The 21,163-nt window shown below is 36.1% G+C and overlaps 1 protein-coding gene across 3 annotated transcripts in view; it reads right to left on the reverse strand.

The window, feature by feature from the left end:
* The window catches only part of DTWD2 (DTW domain containing 2), a 207,070-nt gene that overhangs the window by 43,030 nt on the left and 142,877 nt on the right, over positions 1-21,163 (reverse strand). For 2 of the 3 annotated variants that reach the window (XM_045394134.3, XM_015451411.4), the window contains 2 exons: positions 14,733-14,861; positions 5,440-7,177 (listed from right to left, as the gene is read on the reverse strand). In XM_045394134.3, the coding sequence (XP_045250069.1) occupies positions 7,007-7,177; positions 14,733-14,861 (300 nt within the window). In that variant the 3' untranslated portion in view covers positions 5,440-7,006. Of the gene's footprint in view, positions 1-5,439; positions 7,178-14,732; positions 14,862-21,163 lie in introns of those variants that run through there. The other variant, XM_073994087.1, reaches the window with a different exon arrangement.

A 21,163-nucleotide genomic window follows, 5' to 3' on the forward strand; every position in this document is an offset into this window, starting at 1 on the left:
AGTGAACATCACAATATTGATGATTGATTCCTTTGATCTATTATTTCTCTGAAAAGTCACCTCCTCCAGCAAGGCTTTTCCCAACTACTGTGACTAAAGTTTCATTATGCTCTCTACTATAGGAGCACTTTCATATCAGTTATCGACATCTGAAATTGTTTTATTATGCTCAACCATCAGAACTTCAACTTCTTTAACGCAGAAATTCTGTCTTCTACATCACTGTATTCTCTAATACCTAAAATCATGCCTGGCACCTAGTAAGTGCTAATTAAAATATCTATTGAATAAATGTATGGCTTATTGGGCTAATTACTGCGAATTACTAAAGAAACTAAAATCTATCTCCTAAACATAAAAGACAGAAGTTACAGAAAATGCTAATATATAGTAAAACCTGATATTTTATGGAAATCTAACCTTATTTCACTGCTAACATATTATATTTATTATCCAAATTAACAGTACATGCATGGGGAGATAATATTAACAGACTCTGCTCTTTGCTTCTAAATACAAGATATAATTCATATATTTCAAATTAAATATTTATTATATTTTAATAATGGGATTAATGAGAGCCATCAATGAAAAACTATGGCAATCACATTTTTAAAAACAATTCAAATAACTTTTCTTATTAACAATTAATAGTAAGAGCATACAACAAAAAATTATTAGTGATTTAACTATTTTTAAGTGAAAATGACATTTAGCATTATATTAGGAATTTACTATTAGATACTAGAAACCACAGATGTTTAGTTCTAAGTAAACTATTACTATATCCCATCAGCAAAGATATTAATGAACTAAGCTAAATGATGACCAATACTCTTTAAAGAAATGAAATCAATTAGCACAAGTGAAAAGTCAAAAAGTGACACTATAATTCATTTTCCCTACTTTAACTTACTAAACACTTTACAAATTAAAGAATTAGTCACTTTGTTAATGATGTATTTTACTTTAAAGATACTCATTATGTCTACTAATCTTTACTTTTACCTTATTCACTAAGTGGATTATTTTTTTTATAGGATACCATATATGTCTTGGATAAAACTATCTATGATAGTTTGCCACATAGAATTTGAATGTGCAAGAGTTCGGAGAGTTGCCAAAAAAGTAAGTATTAAAATATGATGCCAAAACATTGGTTTCCTTTAAATAACTATAGACAATTCTAGAAATGGAAAAAAAGGGAAGTTTACATTTTAGACTCAAAATCACGTTCATTTAAAAATATTTCTTCATTGATTTTACTAAGAGGCAACTTTAGAAATAAAGCTATTTAATAAAGCTAAAATACTAAACAATAAGTTTATAAAATTTAATGATCATATTGTAAATCATTGCCAGTTTTCCTAACAACTATTTCCCATAAAATTACATTTATATACAAAAAAATCAAGAAATTTTCCCCTTGCAAATAACACATTTGGAGGCAGAAATGAGTAAATGATATTTGTATACAAAATCAGTAAGGAGTACTCTGTAATGAAAATAATCCTGAGGCAGGTACACTTTTTAAAAATGTTTTCATTGTTTAATATAATTCTAAGTAACAATAACAGTCTTATAGTATAATTTCTTATTCAAATAATGGTTTGTTTTGTTTTGTTTTGTTTTGTTTTTTGAGACGGAGTCTCGCTCTGTCGCCCAGGCTGGAGTGCAGTGGCGCGATCTCGGCTTACTGCAAGCTCCACCTCCCAGGTTCACGCCATTCTCCTGTCTCAGCCTCCCGGGTAGCTGGGACTACAGGCGCCCGCCACCACGCCTGGCTAATTTTTTTGTATTTTTAGTAGAGACGGGGTTTCACTGTGTTAGCCAGGATGGTCTCGATCTCCTGACCTCGTGATCCGCCTGCCTAAGCCACCGCGCCCGGCCTAAATAATGGTTTTTTAAAAAACTTACATTAAAAAGTTTCTTTTAAAAATAATTCTTACGTTGTTAGTTCAAGTGAATTTTTTTTTTTTTTTTTTGAGATGTTGGCTCCCTCGCCACCCAAGCTAGAGTACAGTGGCACATCTCAGCTCACTGCAACCTCTGCCTCCCAGGTTCAAGCAATTCTCTGCCTCAGCCTCCTGAAGCTGGGATTACAGGTGCCTGCCTGCCACTATGCCTGGCTAATTTTTGTATTTTTTGTAGAGACGAGGTTTCACCATCTTGGCCAGGCTGGTCTTGAACTCTTGACCTCGTGATTCATCCTCCTCGGCCTCCCAAAGTGCTGGAATTACAGACATGAACCACCATGCTCGGCTCAAGTGAATAATTCTTAAAAATTGAAAGACGATTACTTATTTATCTAATATGCTTTTTAGTAGAGTACAGGAGTTGCTATGATCTGAATGTCTGTGTCCCCACAAAACTCACATGTTGAAACCTTAATTCCCAAGGTATAGTATTACGAAGTGGAACCTTTGGGGGATGATTAGGTCACAAGGGTCCCAGAGAGCTAGCTCGACCCTTCCACTAGGTGAAGACACAGCTAGAACGCACCATCCATGAACCAGTGAGTGGGCCCCTCACCAGACACCAAATCTGCTGGCACCTTGATACTGTATTTCCCAGCTTCCAGATTTAGGAGAAATAAATTTCTGTTGTTTATAAGCTACCCAGTCTCTGGTATTCTGAGATAGCAGCCAGAATGGACTAAGACAGGAGCCAAGTGATCAGCATGGTGTAAAAAGTCAGGGATTTCTAGATATCCTGAATAATTTTTAAATATAAAATTGTAAACTGTTAGGATCACTACAGTATCTTTTGTTTAAAAGCATGCTATGCAAGGATATATGAGTATTTGTATAAATAACAACAGCTAGTACATACGATAAGAATAGTAGAAAAGGAAGGGGGACAATGTAGGTGATGAAAGAGGGAGAGGAAGACCCTGGGAAGAAGGAAAAAAGTGTGACGAGAAAAGAGAGAGAATATGCTTTAAGTTAATGTAGCCAATAAAAATTTAGATTGGACAATTTAGGAGATAGTAATTCATTCTACAAAAAGCCTACTTATGGGGCAAATTAAATGCAAAGTTTCATTCCATCTACAATGCAATATTATTTATTCATAAAAATATCGATCCATACCTATTTTAAAGAAATACATCTACATAGTAAAATATAGTTATATAAAACTTTTGAGTTTACTAAGTCGGATCTAATTTTTTACTTGTAGCATCAATAAAATTTACTTCTGAACCAGTAACAATTACATACAAGGGTGAACAATTTAGCTCCCTGAAATTCAGCATCCCTGAAATTCAATGGAAAGGATTTTCTAATAACGTGATCACATTTTTAAACCTATTTAGGGCAACAGTTGAAAACATGTGATGAAGAAACAATAAATTATACAGAAGTGCTCTTCTATATAATTTGCTGAGAGGCCAAGGCAGAAGGATCGCTTGAGGCCAGGAGTTCAGGACCAGCCTAAACAACACAGCGAGACCCCCATCTCCACAAAAATTAAATGAAATTAGTAAAATTTAAAATTAGCTGAGTGTGGTGGCATGGGGCTGAGGTTCTAGCCACTTGGGAGGCTGAGGCGGGAGGAACACGAGCCCAGGAGTTTGAGGCTGCAGTAAGCTATGATTACACCACTGCACTCCAAACTGGGTGACAGAAGGAGGCCCTGTCTCTAAAATATATAAATAAATAAATCACGAACTGGTGGTATAGTGAGGAGCTTATTCCTTCCAAAATCTTTGAAAAATATTACTGGTCATGACTAAGAAAAGTGTCTCTGGAGTCCTAAAGTCAGAGAAAATAATTTTTTCCCAATAGAATTCTCCTATTCCACATAAGAAGTCTTGTAATTCCAACCTGCAGAAAGTTGCCATGCACTGTGACTTACTACTTTGTCTAATCTAGTTCTCAACCCTTTATACTCATGTGCAAGAAACTCTCAATACCTCTCATTACACACAGTGATTTTCAACATACTATAAATGAGCTGATTAAAAGTTAGGTCACTTTATGTATAAGGAAATACTATTCTCTGAGTTACATGATTCAAATAACTCACAAAACCATCTACACCACATCAAAGTGCAGATGGGGTAAACAAGTAATGCCTATTATCAGCTACAAATTCATAAAACTTGGAACTTCCAGGAAAATCAAGTAAATATAAAGAATCTGAATTTAAATCCAACTAATAAAATAGTAATTTTTAAAAGCCTGATTAATTTTTCAGTTAAAATACTCACATAATACTACATACTTGACAACTTTTAGTAATTAAAATAATGGCTTTTAAAACTTACTTACAGACCGGGCGCGGTGGCTCAAGCCTGTAATCTCAGCACTTTGGGAGGCCGAGACGGGCGGATCACAAGGTCAGGAGATCCAGACCATCCTGGCTAACACGGTGAAACCCCGTCTCTACTAAAAAATACAAAAAACTAGCCGGGCGAGGTGGCGGGCTCCTGTAGTTCCAGCTACTCGGGAGGCTGAGGCAGGAGAATGGCGTGAACCTGGGAGGCGGAGCTTGCAGTGAGCTGAAATCTGGCCACTGCACTCCAGCCTGGGCGGCAGAGCAAGACTCCGTCTCAAAAAAAAAAAAAAAAACAAAACTTACTTACAACTATTTAATGAGAACAGGTGACTAGAGAAGCATTTTATACCACAGATGATTAAATGGACTCACCTTGTTAGGAGGTCAGGAAAAAAAATAAGTAAAAAACAAGTGAAGTGAGTTAACAGGTCAGTAAAATAATTTGGAAAACTATTCATACTTCAAGAAAACTTTATACATTTCCAAGAACACTAAATTTTAAGCTTTTTAAGTCTTCAAAACTACTCTAAAATGTTTTATTTAAAAGATAAAAATAGCAGTTACTCTTAAAAATCAACAAAGTAAAATTTTGAGATATAAAATGGTATATTATGGGGTAGGGGGAGTTTTCTTTTTAAAAAGTAATAATGACGGCCGGGCACGGTGGTTCACGCCTGTAATCCCAGCACTTTGGGAGGCCGAGGCGGGTGGATCATGAGGTCAGGAGATCAAGACCATTCTGGCTAACATGGTGAAACTCCGTCTGTACTAAAAATACAAAAAATTAGCCGGGTGTCGTGGCGGGTGCCTGTAGTCTCAGCTACTCAGGAGGCTGAGGCAGGAGAATGGCGTGAACCTGGGAGGTGGAGCTTGCAGTGAGCCGAGCGAGATAGCGCCACCGCACTCCAGCCTGGGCTACAGAGTGAGGCTCTGTCTCAAAAATAATAATAATAATAATAACAGCTAAAAGAAACTCATAAAGTTTAATATCAATGTGAAAAATTAGCCCCAAAAAGAAACTATTATACATTATATGCTGTTTCTTTTCCAGTACACCAAATAATCATTTGATATTAGGTGCTTTATATTGTAAATCAGTTTGTTTATTTATTTATTTATTTTAGATAAGTCTCACTCTGTAGCCCAGGCATTCATTCATTCATTCATTCATTTATTTATTTTAGACAGGTCTCACTCTGTAGCCCAGGCTGCAGTACAGTAGAATGAACATAGCTCCTCGAAGCCTTCATCTCCTACACTCAAGTGATCCTCCCACCTCAGCCTCCTAAGTAGCTAGGACTACAGGTACACACCACCACATCCAGCTAATTATTTTTTTAAGAAATTTTGTATGGAGATGGGGTCTCACCATATTGCCAAAGCTAGTCTCAAACTCCTGGGCTCAAGCAATTCTCACATCTCAGCCTCCCAAAGTGCTGGGATTACAGGTGTGAGCAAACGGGCCCAGCCCTAATTTGTTTTTAAATCCAAAAATAAATCAACAATAGAAGCTAGCACTCTAACTTTTAATACTTCAAAATATTTTCTGCATAGTTTCCCCAAATATTAGCATTCTAATTGTGACCAGCATTATAGCTTTTAATGAGTCTAATCCAAGTAAATAATAAACAAACGAGCATGAAAACTGTGGGAAATAATCATTGGTATATGCTCTATAAATAGTTACCAAGTTTACCTTTAAATTGCATGTTTAGTTTTTCCTTACAACTTAACACCAGATACAGAAACTCTAGAAGTCATAAACAAAGACTAAACAAAATCCCCTCTTCTTGCCAAGATGTGTACATAATTGCAGTAGACTTAGGCTGCATATAAATATATGTTACATACATGTCTCTTATTCCATACAAAATCCCAGCAAATATTTTTCCACAAAGCAGGAGGAATTTTTTCTCTCAAATTCAAAGTTTTTGCCCATTAAAAAGGTTATCTTAAATAGCCCTAAAGAAATATGTTCCGAAAATAACAGTTGTATCATATTCCACTTATTATTTTCCATATGAAAACATCAATAAAATAAGTTTACCAAAGTCAATCAGCCTGTTCAATGAACATTGAAAAATACAAATTTATCCAGAGTGATTACAAATGAAAATGTCTGCTATTTCAAAATTACATGCACCTCTTTAAAAATCAGGGCAATTAATAGAGCACTTAAATCATATTAGCTGAGTTCAAATTTAGCCCCTAAATAATATTTAAAGTTTCCTTATTCCTTTATACTATTTTACAAAATAATAAAACTTGGTAATTATATTTTCTTTTGCTACTTACTTCAAACTATACAGTTAGGACTGCAAACCAATGTAGGTATCTTATATTATTGGTCTACACCTAATTATGTATAAACACTAATGGAAACAACACCGTTCCAATCCACTACGACAATTTCCTTCTATTTTACAAGTAAGAATTTCTAACCCATCTCAACAACGAATCACATTTTAATTTTGGGTTTGAAAACATGTATTAGAGGCACATTTTTAAAAACAAGTACAATATGAAATCCTGCTTTTCAGTGAGCCAGTGAATTTTTGTTTATTTGTTTTTATGAATATTTGGTTTACTTCCTTCTTCTGGGTAAGATTAGTATGCAATTCTCATTCTTCAGCAAGTCAAAAACCTACAGACCTAAACTATATGAAAACTTAACTTGGTATTGTTAGATGAAGACAGGTAAGCTAGCACCAAAAGAATAACTGTACTAAATTTTAACGCTATTCATTAACAATTCCATTTTCCTGAGTTTGCGTTTGTTCTTTGGCATTGGTTTAGTATATAATCCATTTTTCAGAAGGTGTTCCTTGCTGAGGCGAATTTGGGCACCATGCTGAAGTTGAAAAGAGCATAAAGCTTGAAGAGGGCGAAGCAAAGTCTGTTAAGAAAAAAAAAGACACTAAAAAAGTGTCTATGACAAATCATGATATTCTATCTACATTTTTCATTGAGAAATAGGAGTCACTATGTTTCTTTTATTATGATTGGATTTTAACTATGAGAAACAGTAGGCACTCTGATAAATATGTAATTATTTCTAGATGAATAATGTCTTTAAAATTCACACCTTAATATCACACTAAGGAATTTTAGTAAAAACATACAAATACTGATTTTCCACATAGGTAATAAAGTCTGATATTAGTTTTATACATTAACTTATTCAAACACCAGGAAAAACTGTTGCCATTATAACTGAATCTGTAACAAGCAGACTAAATGAAACATTTAAATACAAAGATAAGTACATCAAACAGTCAATTCAGTTTCTATGACAAATTAATGCGAGCTTACTGACACCTGATAACAATTAGATGATGGCAGCAACGGGTAAACAGTTTGCTATTTCTCTCACATTAGTGCCATGGACCACATACAAGTTAGATACCCAGGTTTTGGTGCATTTGAAATCATTCTAACAATATCTGAACCTGTCTAAATTCAAATACCTATAGGCCAGTCACGTAACAGAAACAAGTAAACTAGGTGGATCTTTATAAGCCAACTGACAATAGTGGTGGTTGTAATACAACTGGAGTATATGCTCTACCTAAAGTTATTCAAATTCAAAAATTAAAAAAATAACAACACTATGCCAGTGTTTTAAACATATTTTGGGTGAGATTCCTTCCTTGGGCCTGAGACCCCTGATGCAGATGTTTTCAAAAATATAGCAAAAACAATTGAACAGATTGTTACAGGATCACAAAAGAAACAAAGAAAAACTGATAGATTGATAGATTTAACTACAAAAAATTGACAATGTCTACATGAAAACTTATTAACCCACAAAGAAAACCCCATGTGAATTAATAACTGCAGTAACGGTTCTCTTACACACGGCCAAATATCATTCCTAACTATAATATACACTCTCACATCTGTAATCCCAGCATTTTGGGAGGCTGACGCACAACATAAGTGATAGAAAAGGGGCTAATTAGCTTTAATTTACAATGAACTCTTAAAAATTGTGATAGTCACTGGTAGTTGCTTCTTCGTATTCATTTTCTCCCTTATTAAAATAATTCAAATTATATTCAAGGTAGCAATGTGTCCAGCTACTAATATTACATTGACTAATGACCCAATCTATCCAAGAAGATGTAACTAGAAGTCCTTGGATGGGGCTTCTAGAGATACTCTTTAAAGGGGACAAACTTAGCAGGCATAGGTTTTTGTCCTTTTTTCCTGCCTAGAAAATGATTGAAGGTAGGACAAGCATCATATGACTCCCAGACAATAAACATGAAGATTAAAGCCAAATACATAAGATGATGGACAGAAAGAAAAGAAAACTTGTCCCTGAAGTCTTTTTCAAGCTGCATTCCCAGTCAGGACTGCCCACCTCAGCATTTGTGATTTACAGGAGAAAAAGAAAACCCCATGTGAATTAACCACTACAGTAAGGGCTCTCTTACATGGAGGCAAATATAATTCCTTACTGTAATATACACTCTCACATCTGTAATCCCAGCATTTTGGGAGGCTGATGCAGGAGGATTGCTTGAGCCCACGAGTTTGAGACCAGCCTAGGCAACATGGCAAGACCCTGTTTCTATGAAAAGAAAAGAAAAGAAAAGAAAAGAAAAGAAAAGAAAAGAAAAGAAAAGAAAAGAAAGAAGGAAGGAAGGAGGGAGGGAGGGAGGGAGGGAGGGAAGGAAGGAAGGAGAAAGAGAGAGAGAGAAAGAAAGAAAGAAAGAAAGAAAGAAAGAAAGGAAGGAAGGAAGGAAGGAAGGAAGGAAGGAAGGAAGGAAGGAAGGAAGGAAGGAAGGAAGGAAGGAAGGAAGGAAGGAAGGAAGGAAAGAAAGAAAGAAAGAAAGAAAGAAAGAAAGAAAGAAAGAAAGAAAGAAAGAAAGAAAGAAAGAAAGAAAGAAAGAATTAGTCAGACATGGTGGTATGCACCTGTGGTCCCAGCTACTTGGGAGGCTGAGGCAGGAGGTCAAGGCAGCAGTGGACCATGATCATACCACTGCACTCCAGCCTCGGTGGCAGAATAAGAAACTTTCTTCTTCTTTTTTTTTGAGATGGAGTCTCACTCTGTTACCCAGGCTGCAGTGCAGTGGCATGATCTCAGCTCACTGCAACCTCTGCCTCCTGGATTCAAGTGATTCTTCCGCCTCAGCCTCCCAAGTAGCTGGGACTACAGGCATGCGCTATCATGCCCAGCTAATTTTTGTATTTTTAGTAGAGACAGGGTTTCAACATATTAGCCAGGCTGGTCTCAAACTCCTGACCTCCTGATCCGCCAGCCTCAGCCTCCCAAAGTGCTGGGATTACAGGTGTGAGCCAATGCACCCAGTCCAGAATGAGAAACCAAAGAAAAGAAATAAAAAGAAGGAAGGAAAAGAAAAGGGAAAGGGAAGAAAAAAGGGAGGGAGGGAGGGAAGGAGGAAGGAAAGGAGGGAGGGAGAAAGAGAAAGAAAGAAAAAAGGTAAACATCTTGGAAAGGCTCTGCACAATATTATTGTAGAAAACTCCTTAAGCATGTTCTCATAATTTATTTTAAAGGAGAAAACAAGAGAAGGAATGCTAAAATAACAATATATGACTTTACATACTTTACAGAGTCAGCACAGTGGACTGATTGGATTCTGAAACATCGTACCTAGGAAACATACCTAGGACTACATACAGAACAAGAAAACTGAAGATTCTATTGATATTTTATGACATTTATTAGATTCTTGTATAGAGAAGAAAACTCATACTCTTATGGTCAATAGATTCCAACTTTTACATCCTGAAGACAAGATTCTATCAATTTACTGAGGTAATGAAGAGAATGAATTTTGGAAACAGGCAGATCTGAATCAGATCCCCACTCCATCTCTGTTGGTACTCCCTACAGCTGTTCACAAACAGTCCAGACCTCCTTCTTGACACATGAGTAGATTGGCATTTTCTATCCCTTTTTAAAGTTAGGCACAGCCATATCACTTGCTTTGGTTAATGAAATGTGAGTACAACTAATATGTGTCACCTTAGGGCAGAAGCATTAAAAGTGGTATAGGATTCACCACCTTCCTTGCCCCTTCCTTGATGAAAGTGGGATGAATTATCTAGATAGTTCCTCCATCAGGATGGATGCCTGGGTGACTGCAATGAGCAGAGGTCCTCAGGGTAATCCCACTAGACAAACAGCATGAGAGATGCATAAAGTTTTGTCATCTTATGTGATTTCAACTTTAGAGTTTTAAAGTTGTAGCCTATCCTAGTAAATCATTTTTGCTGCATGTGAAAAGTGACAGTTTTCAAGGAACCATTACTACCAACCGCTGGTATTGGGTACAGTCAAAACATTCAGGCTATAGAAAAGGTTCTGCCACATCTATCTTTAAAAATTCCTATGATAAAACTTCGTAAGTAGAGAAGGTTCTGTAATAAAAAAGATCCCTAAGCTAAAGGCTTCCAAGGTCTGAAAAGTCCAGTAAATACTGCAGTAGCTAATGAAAGCCACCACCTTTTAGTTCACACTTTCTTTTGCCAATCTACAGGCAAAAATTAGAGGAAAAGAAGGGCAAAAGAATTAACTCTTTTTGAGTGCCTGTGCGGACAACTGTGGCAATTACTCATTATTACCTCAGTTCTTGAAATACTATGAGGTAACTATCTGTATATTACAGATAAGAACACAAGTACAAAGAAATTATGTGGTCTGCCCACTTGCAAAAGTGATGATAATAAGTTGTAATTCAAAACTACTTCAAAGTCCGTATCATGCTACTTTCCTGTAGCCATACTTTCAGGTGCTTAAAAAACTGCTCTAGAATAGAGTGAGGATGAGACAACAGACTAACAAAGCTATTCTGTGCCAAGTTCTTTATTTTGAGGAGCCCTGCCTCTATAGAATAAAGCCAAGTGAAAATTGACTCTTCTCTGGTGGGCACGGTAGCTCAGGCCTGTAATTCCAACATTTTGGCAGGCCAAGGCAGATGGATCACTTAAATCCTCTAGGAGTTCAAGACCAATCTGGGCAACATGAGACTCCCCCCGCCTCTCCCATCTCTACAAAAAATACAAAAATTAGCTGGGCATGGTGGCATGCACCTGTAGTCCCAGCTACTTGGGAGGCTGAGGTGGGAAGATCACTTAAACCCGGGAGGCAGAAGGTGCAGTGAATCAAGATCATGCCACTGCACTCCAGCCTGGGTGACAGAGCAAGACTCTGTGGGAAAAGAAAAAGAAAAGCAAAGCAAAGTGAAGCAAAGAGAAGAGGAAAAAGAAAGGAAAAAGAAAAAGAAAATGTACTATTCTCCCCCACCATCTTAAGGTTTTATTAGAATGCCCCTGATAAAACATTATTGGGAAAAAGTGTGTGTCACCACTTTCCTCCCCAGGAGGGAAATAAAACCCCTATGTTCAGGGCAGACTGATACTGCATTTCACAAAGATGCTAATTTATTATCGTAACTAGATGCTAATTTTTTTCTTGTAACTAGATTTGAAAAGGCTGGATGTGGGATTTCCCCACTAAGAAAACAGCTTTTACTATAAACTGTGGCTGGAGGCAATTTTTGCCATCTGTAATAATAAGTAACTTGAGATGTTTCGTTATGTATTTCTTCTGTTCACGCTCCCACCATGTTATCAGTACCTCCCAAATCACAGGTCTGACCGTCAAACATCCTTTTTCTACTCCTGGCCACTGCAGTACAATTACTCCTGGCAACCAAAGCAAGCAGAATGAGGGTTCCAATACCTCACTATTACTTTGGGACTTTATGTTTAATTTTATCTACAGACAACAATAACAAAAGCTGAAGAGATAATGGGTCCTGTCACCATTCCATTGTCTTAAACTTTGCCTTTTGTTACATATTACACTCAGAATGTATTTTGCAAGTCTCAAGTTGTCACAATAAGGATTCCTTTTTTGGTTTTGTTTTTTTAAGATATCACATCACAAAGCACAATCTAGCAAGATTCAAGTCAGCCTGTGGCTTTATGTCATCAATAAATGCCTTGGGTTATATAAAACAACAGAATTAATGAAAGAATGAAAAAATGCTGATGAAGAAGAGGCCCTAAAACAACATGAAGAAAGCTGTCCTAAATATATAATGTTATATCATTTTTTCAAAAACGTCCTTATCAGTTAACTTTGAAAGAATTCATTCTAATACTTTGTAGAGTCTAGAACATTTGTAAAATAAAGCCTGAAATATTTTTAGCTAATAGGGTTCCTAAATAAAATGGTACATTAATTTTTAAATTTATCTTTTTTTACAAGTAGATGGTACATTAATTAACATCAAAATATTATAAAACTGGAGAGAAGGGAGCACTACGAGAATTAGTAGTAGTAGTAGTAGTAGTACAAACCCTTTCCATAACTGCAACCCTATTATTCTACAACTGCTATTAACATAACAGCACCATTACTAACATTAAAGGTTACATTTAGGATTGTAGTAAAGATCCACTTCCAATTGTGGGAATAAGAGATATAAGTCCATAGAGAATTCTTTCCAGAACCCAAAAGGAGAGAAAAGTAAGCTTTAAATCTATAGCTAAGGAATATATTTTTCCCTCAAAATTTGAACTTTCAGTGGGTCCTTGTTTGGTCTGATGTTGTCTGATCCTAGAGTTTTACATCAACAAAAAAGAAAATGCAGAGACTGTAGAGAAAGCAAGTTTAAACAATAGCACTGAGTTATATAACTCTATTATAAAGACACCTGTGAAGAGCGTGTATGTATATATATTTGCTTAAGAATATACAGAGATGATGGTAAATAAACAGAAAGATACGTATGGGGTATATAAAGTACTATGATCATGGCTAGGGACATGGGAGTAGGTGACATGGTTAGAGGAGATGGAAAGGTGTCTGAGAACACTCCCTGCTCATTTAAAGTAAGAATCTATGGTCCTTCATGAATTTTTTTTCAAAGGCAGAGAAAGTGAAATTGCCTAGACCCAAAACAAAGTCTACTCAAACACACACACACACACACACACACACACACACACACACACACACACACACATACACGAAAAGCCTACTTCTTTCAAAAGAAAAAAAAAAAAGTCTCCAACTCTGACATTTTCCACAGGTTAAGGTAGAGGAGAGGAAAAAAGTAATTCAATGCCTGCTTATAACATTTTTTTTTTTTGAGACAGAGTCTTGCTCTGTCGCCCAGGCTGGAGTGCAGTGGTGCAATCTCGGCTCACTGCAAGCTCCGCCTCCTGGGTTCACGCCATTCTCCTGCCTCAGCCTCCCAAGTAGCTGAGACTTCAGGCACCCACCACCATGCCTGGCTAATTTTTTGTATTTTTAGTAGAGACGGGGTTTCACCACGTTAGCCAGGATGGTCTCGATCTGTTGACCTCATGATCCACCTGCCTCAGCCTCCCGAAGTGCTGGGATTACAGGCATGAGCCACTGCGCCTGGCCATGCCTGCCTCTAATATTCTTTAAAGCTCCTTGCTTTTGATATATTTTTGTTCTCTTTAGGATTAATATCTTGGTAGCTAATACATTTACTCTGAACTGAGCTTTCATCTGTTATTGAAATTTCCTTAGTGTTTAAGGCATACTCATAACTGTAACCATAATGGATAATGAGAGAGAAGGCAAGAAAGAGTACCTCACGTGTGTGTGTACATGCATGTGTGCATGCATGTGTTTATGCAGTGTTTTGAAGGCAGAGTTATAAATCCCATTTATTTGTGCTTATTATCCACTGACTTTCTTATTGAGTTGTATTTATCAAAACTTTTCAATAATTAAAAAACCATAACAATTTAGGTTTTATTTCACTATTTTTTCTTTTGCTACAAATGCTAAGTTTCTTATATGTTCCAAAAGACTGAGATGTTAGTAAGCACACTGAAACATTATTCTTTGCTGATGATTATTAATTTTATATGAAATCATCATGCTTTCATAGAAATTAAAATAACTGCAGGTTATAATGTTTTCATATTTTCTAGGCTTTTTTTTTCCCAAGAAAAATGTCTTTTTTACATTCTAAGCAAGGTTAATATGAGAAACAGAAAGTTAGTATACCTCCTCAAATAACAGCACCAATGCAAAAATTAAAATGTTGCTATAGAATGTTCTTTTAACTAAAAAGAAGAAAAGGCTGAGCACAAGAGAACACAAAATACCAAAAAGAGAAGAGAAAACACTAGAAGAAAAATCTAGCCAAAAAACTATTTAATGTTGTGCTACTTAACTGTAATTTAGCGTATTACAAATTATGTTTGCACAGCTTAGTATGAATATTTAAATAATGCAATCTGGAATGCTCAACTAACACAGAAAAACACCAGAGGGGAAAGAAGGTTATAAAAGTACATAAATTTCTATCACAGAAGATTCTACTTGTCACATGAGTTACAAATTTAACAAGCATGTCTAAATCTTCTACGTAAAATTCAAGAAAATTCCCACTTTCAAAAACTATAACCTTCCAAAGACGTACCTCTTGTATGTAATTATTTTTCTCCAAGATGGAAAGAGCAACAGCTGCACACTCCAGTGTAGAAAGGCATCTATTAGTCGGTTGCATCCGAATTACATACTGACTAGAAATGCTAGTTTTTAACTGCACCTGAAATCAAACACAAAATAGAATGTAATTTTTGTTTTAAATTTAAAGTTATAAAGTCTGTGTTTTAAATACTAATTACTTTCCTTCCAAAACTGCCAGCAGCTTAGAAGTATTAAATGTATCAATATCTTTTATGTATAACATCCTTTTGTTATTACTGTTAAACAGTAGAAGCAAGAAGATAGCTATACAGAAGAAGACATATCCACAATATATACAAACTACTCCAAATCCAGGGTAAAAAGACTAATAATCCCCTTGCAGTAAAGAGTGAATATACACTTCACAAAAGAAGTTATAAGAATGGCAAATAGGTACATAAAAGAGTGTTCAACATGATCCAACGTAAATTAAAACCACAATAGGGTAACATTTCACACTCAATAGAGTAGCTAAAATCAAAAAGGCTACAGCTAAAATCAAAAAGGCTACAAGGCTACAATAACCAAAACAGCAGGGTACTGGTATTAAAACAGATATATAAACCAATGAAACAGAACAGAAGCCTCAGAAATAACACCACACATCTACAAGCATCTGATATTTGACAAACCCGACACAAACAAGCAATGGGGAAAGGATTCCCTATGTAATAAATGGTGTTGGGAAAACTGGCTAGCCATATGCAGAAAACTGAAACTGGACACCTTTCTTACACCTTACAAAAATTAACTCAAAATGGATTAAAGACTTAAGCATAAAACCTAAAACCAGAAAAACCCTAGAAGAAAACCCAGGCAATACCATTCAGGACATAGGCATGAGCAAAGACTTTATGACTAAAACACAGAAGCAATGGCAACAAAAGCCAAAATTGACAAATGGGATCTAATTAAACTAAAGAACTTCTGCACAGCAAATGAAACTATCATCAGAGTGAACAGGCAACCTACAAAATAGGAGAAAATTTTTGCAATCTATCCATCTGACAAAGGGCTAATATCCAGAATCTACAAGGAACTGAAACAAATTTACAAGAAAAAAGCAAACAACCCCATCAAAAAGTGGGCAAAGGCTATGAACAGACACTTCTCAAAAGTCTCATTTATGTGGCCAACAAACATGAAAAAAATCTCATCATCACTGGTCATTAGAGAAATACAAATCAAAACCACAATGAGATACCATCTCACGCCAGTTAGAATGGTGATCATTAAAAAGTCAGGAAACAACATACACTGGAGAGGATGTGGAGAAATAGGAACACTTTTACACTGTTGGTGGGAGTGTAAATTAGTTCAACCATTGTGGAAGACAGTGTGGCAATTCCTCAAGGATCTAGAACCAGAAACACCATTTGATCCAGCAATCCCATTACTGAGTATATACCCAAAGGATTATAAATCATTCTACTATAAAGATGCATGCACACATATGTTTATTGCAGCATTATTCATAATAGCAAAGACTTGAAACCAACCCAAATGCCTATCAATGACAGACTGGATAAAGAAAATGTGGCACATATACACCCTGGAATACTATGCAGCCATAAAAAGGATGAGTTCATGTCCTTTGCAGGGACATGGATGAAGCTGGAAACCATCATTCTCAGCAAACTAACACGGGAACAGAAAACCAAACACCGCATGTTCTCAGTTGTAAGTGGGAGTTGTACAATGAGAACACATGAACACAGGGAGGGGAACATCACACACCGGGGCCTGTTGGGGGGTGTGGGGGCTAGGAGAGGGATAGCATTAGGAGAAATACCTAATGTAGATGATGGGTTGAGCAAACCACCATGGCACGTGTATACCTATGTAACAAACCTGCAAGTTCTGTACATGTATCCCAGAACTTAAAGTATAATAATAAAAATAAAATAAAATAAAATAAAATAAAAAATGGGGAAAGAACTCCCTATTCAATAAATGGTGCTGGGATAACTGGTTTACCATATGCAGAAGAATGAAACTGGACCTCTACATATCACCATACACAAAAATTAATTCAAGATGGCCAGGTGGGGTGGCTCACACCTATAATCCCAGCACTTTAGGAAGCCGAGGCTGGCAGATCTCTTAAGGCCAGGAGTTTGAGACCAGCCTGGCCCATATGGTGAAACTCTGTCTCTACTAAAAATACAAAGAAAAAAAAATTGCCAGGCGTGGTGGCATGCACCTATAATCCCAGCTACTTGGGAGCCTGAGGCAGGAGAATCACTTGAACTCTGGAGGCAGAGGTTGCAGTGAGTCAAGATGGCACCACTGCCCTCCAGACTGGGTGACAGAGCCAGATGCCACCTCAAAAAAAAATTAATTCAAAATGGATTAGACTTAAATGTAAGGCCAAGGACTATAGAAATCCTAAAAGAAAACCTAGGAAATACCCTCTGGATATCAACTTTGGCAAAGAATTTATTACTAAGTCCTCAAAAGCAACTGCTACAAAAGCCCAAGAGTTGGCAAGTGGAATCTAATTAAACTGAAAAGCTTCTGCACAGAAAAAGAAACTATCAACACAGCAATCCGAAAACCTACAGAATGGGTGAAATTATTTGCAAACTATGCATCAAACAAATATCCAGAATCTACAAGGGGCTTAAACAAATTTCAAGCAAAAAACAAAGAACCCCATTAAAATGTGGTCAAAGGATGTGAAAATACATTTTTCAAAAGAGGACATACATGTGGCCAGCAAGCCGATGAAAAGATGCTCAGTATCATTAATCATTAGAGAAATGCAAATCAAAACCACAACAAGGCTGGGTGCAGTGGCTCAGGTCTATAATCCCATCACTTTCAGAGGCTGAGGTGGGTGGATCACATGAGGCTGGGAGTTCAAGAACAGCCTGGCCAACATGGTGAAACCCAATCTCTACTAAAAATACAAAAATTAGCTGGGCATGGTGGTACACATCTGTGGAGAATTGCTTGAACCCGAGAGGCAGAGACTGCAGTGAGCCAAGATTGTGCCACTGCACTCCAGCATGGGCGACAGAGAGACCCTGTCTCAAAAAAAAAAAAAAAAAAAAAGAAAGAAAAGAAAAGAAAAAGAAAAGAAAAAAACCAACACAATGAGATACCATCCCACACAAGTCAGAAGGGCTATTATTAAAAAGTCAAAAAATAGCAGATGCTGGCAAGAGGTTATGGAGAAAAGGGAATGTTTATACACTGCTTGTGGGAATGTAAATTAATTCAGCCACTGTGGAAAGCATTGTGGTGATTTCTCAAAGAAATTAAAACTGAACTATCAATTGACCCAGAAATTTCATTATTGGATATATATATATATCTAAAGGAATATATATTGTTCTACCATAATGACACAGGTACTCATAGATTGATTGCAGCACTATTCACAACAGCAAAGGCACGGAATCAACCATGATGGATTCAGTAAAGAAAGCGTGGTACATATACACCGTGGAACACTATGCATTCATCATTAAAAAAATGAAATCATGCCTTTGCAGCAACATGGATGCAGCTGGAGGCCATTATCCTATGTGAATTAACGCAGGAACAGAAAACCAAACCACATGTTCTCATCTGTAAGTGAGAGTTAAGTACTGGGCACACATGGGCATAAACACAGGAACACAGGCACTGGAGACTACTAGAGAGAGGAGAGAGGGAGTGGGGCAAGTGCTAAAAAACTACCTATCAGGTATTATGCTCACTACCTGGGTGACAGTATCATTCATACCCTAAACCTCAGCATCACACAATATACCTATGTAACAAACCTGCACGTTTACCCCCGATCTAAAACACAAGTTGAAATTATTTTTTTAAGTCAGAAAATAACAGATGTTGGCAGGGCTGAAGAGAAAAGGAGATGCTTATACACTGTTGGTGGGAATGTAAATTAGTTCAGCCACTGTAGAAATTAGTTTAGAGATTTCTCAAAGGAATGAAAATAGAACCACCATTCAACCCAGCAATCCCATTACTGGCTATATACACAAAGGAAAAGAAATCATTCTACCAAAAAGATACATGCACTCATATGTTCACTGCAGCCCTATTCATAATAGCAAAGACAATGGAATCAACCTAGGTGCCCATATTGGTGGAATGGATAAAGAAAATGTGGTACATTTGCATTATGGAATACTACACAGCCATAAAAAGAATGAAATAATGTCCTTTGCAGCAACATGGATGCAGCTGGAGGCCATTATCCTAAGCAAATTAACACAGAAAATGAAAATCAAATACTGCATATTCTCTCTTATGAGTGGGAGCTAAACACTGTGTACACACTGACATAAAGATAGGAACCACAGACACAACAGGGAGGAGGGCAAGGATTGAAAAACTATGTATTGGGTACTATGCTCACTACGTAGGTCACACCCCAAACCTAAATGTCAGGCAATATATCCTTGTAAAAAACCTGCACATGTACCCTCTGAATCTACAAAGTTAAAAAATTTTAATACTTAAATTTAGGGAGTTTTGTGACTTTACTGGGGAAGAAGATGTGGGGATAAGGAGTGGAGAAAGGGAGTATTTAAAAAGGTTAAGGATTTGTGTCTGAATTCCAGCTTAGAAAGCTGATAAACAACTACTTTAATCAATTATTAACTTTTAGTTGGAAAATTTTAAATTGGTTAACAAGTATTGTTAGTCATAATTTGTATCTCTGGAGGAACTTTGGTAAGTTTATAAAGTGGAGGTAGCTCACAGCATACAAATATTACAATTACAAATTTAGACATTTTTTCACATTATGAAAAGTGGAATACATTTCCATTTAACCTGAGAAATCTATAAAAACTGCTTAGACTTTTGATCCAAATAAGAACTGTGTTTAATTTATAAAACATGCCATGCTTATCTAATCCTTTCCTAGGACTAGTAAAAGGATTGCTTTCTTTTATTCTATGCAACTCTAATTTTAATAATGCAAAATCTGAAAACCTTATGTCAAAATATTGTCATTAATTTCTCTGAGGATACAGGAAAAATTTAACCAGAGCAAAACTTAGCATGTTATTGAAATCTACATCAAGAATATAAATACATTATGTTTTCCAAACATTATGCCTTAAGGTGACATTTTTAGAGCACTCATTTAGAAAATATTCTAAAGAGAATATGCAATTTTTTAAATTATATAGTCATATAAGAAAAGTAGATGTTAAAAAGACCTTTTCTACAACCATTATATTTGTCTAATCACATAAACACAAAAGCAAACACACAAAAAAAATCAAAATAGAGATTTATTTATTCTCCCATAAAAATGGAGATACACCATATTCTTCAAGGTAGTCAACTCAAGAAATAGGTATAAACTTGATACTATGGGAAACTAGTGTTTCATTATCAATTACATCATTCATATGTTTCTAAAATATTTCACATTCTATATAAAGTTACACTTTTTTAAAGATTTTAAATTAATCATAGAAATATGGATTTGAAACCATATAATTTATATTTTTGTTCCTTTAAAATTAAAATGTTGACTGGGCACAGTGGCTCACACCTGTAATCTCAACAACAGGAGACCAAGGTGGGAAGAGTTTGAGACTAGCCTGGGCAACAAGCCAGTGCCCAGGTGTTAACCATGGTTAGCCAAGTGTGGTGGCATGTGCCTGTAGTCCCAGTTACTCAGGAGTCTGCGGCAAGAGGATCACCTGCGCCTGGGAGGTTGAGGCTCCAGTGAGCCATGACTGCGCCACCGCACTCCAGCCTAGATGACAGAGCAAAACTCTGTCTTAAAAAATATAATAATAATCATTTTCAGACCTATAACTAAGTATAAATATGAAATTATAAGAAGTTGTGGTAAAAAGTTTTAATTACATATTTACACTAAGTTCAACCTCTTATGATTACATATTTACACTTAGTTATAGGTTCTAAAAGAAATTCTAAATAAAAAAGTGTCTTGCACAGGCAGTGTCTTGCAAGCAAGGGGTATTTATCACACAGCCTTTAAAATTAACTTTTACTTAAAGCAAGTGATATGGGACTTTTTAAATTTTTATTTATTGTTTTTCTTTATTTAGCCCATTCCTGTTGAATGCAGGCAATTGTTTAATACTGCATATAAATAGATACATAAGTATATTATACCAATAAAGAAAACACTAACCTAAATTTAGACTTATTAAAATACTGATGAAAGATAAAGATGTTCATCTGAAAGTCTGCAATGGGAGTAAATATTGGGCCTGGTGATTGGCAAGAATATCTTTAGTATCAAGACTGATATAACAGTTTAATAGAATAGCATATAACTCAAGGTTACCACTCTTGTTAGAAACATACTGTAAAAATTTTGCATTTGTTATTTTACTTTCTATAATTATCTTTTCTAAATATAAAAAATGCATTTTA

The sequence above is a fragment of the Macaca fascicularis genome, chromosome 6 (assembly GCF_037993035.2).
Source record: "Macaca fascicularis isolate 582-1 chromosome 6, T2T-MFA8v1.1".
Lineage (NCBI taxonomy): Eukaryota > Metazoa > Chordata > Mammalia > Primates > Cercopithecidae > Macaca > Macaca fascicularis.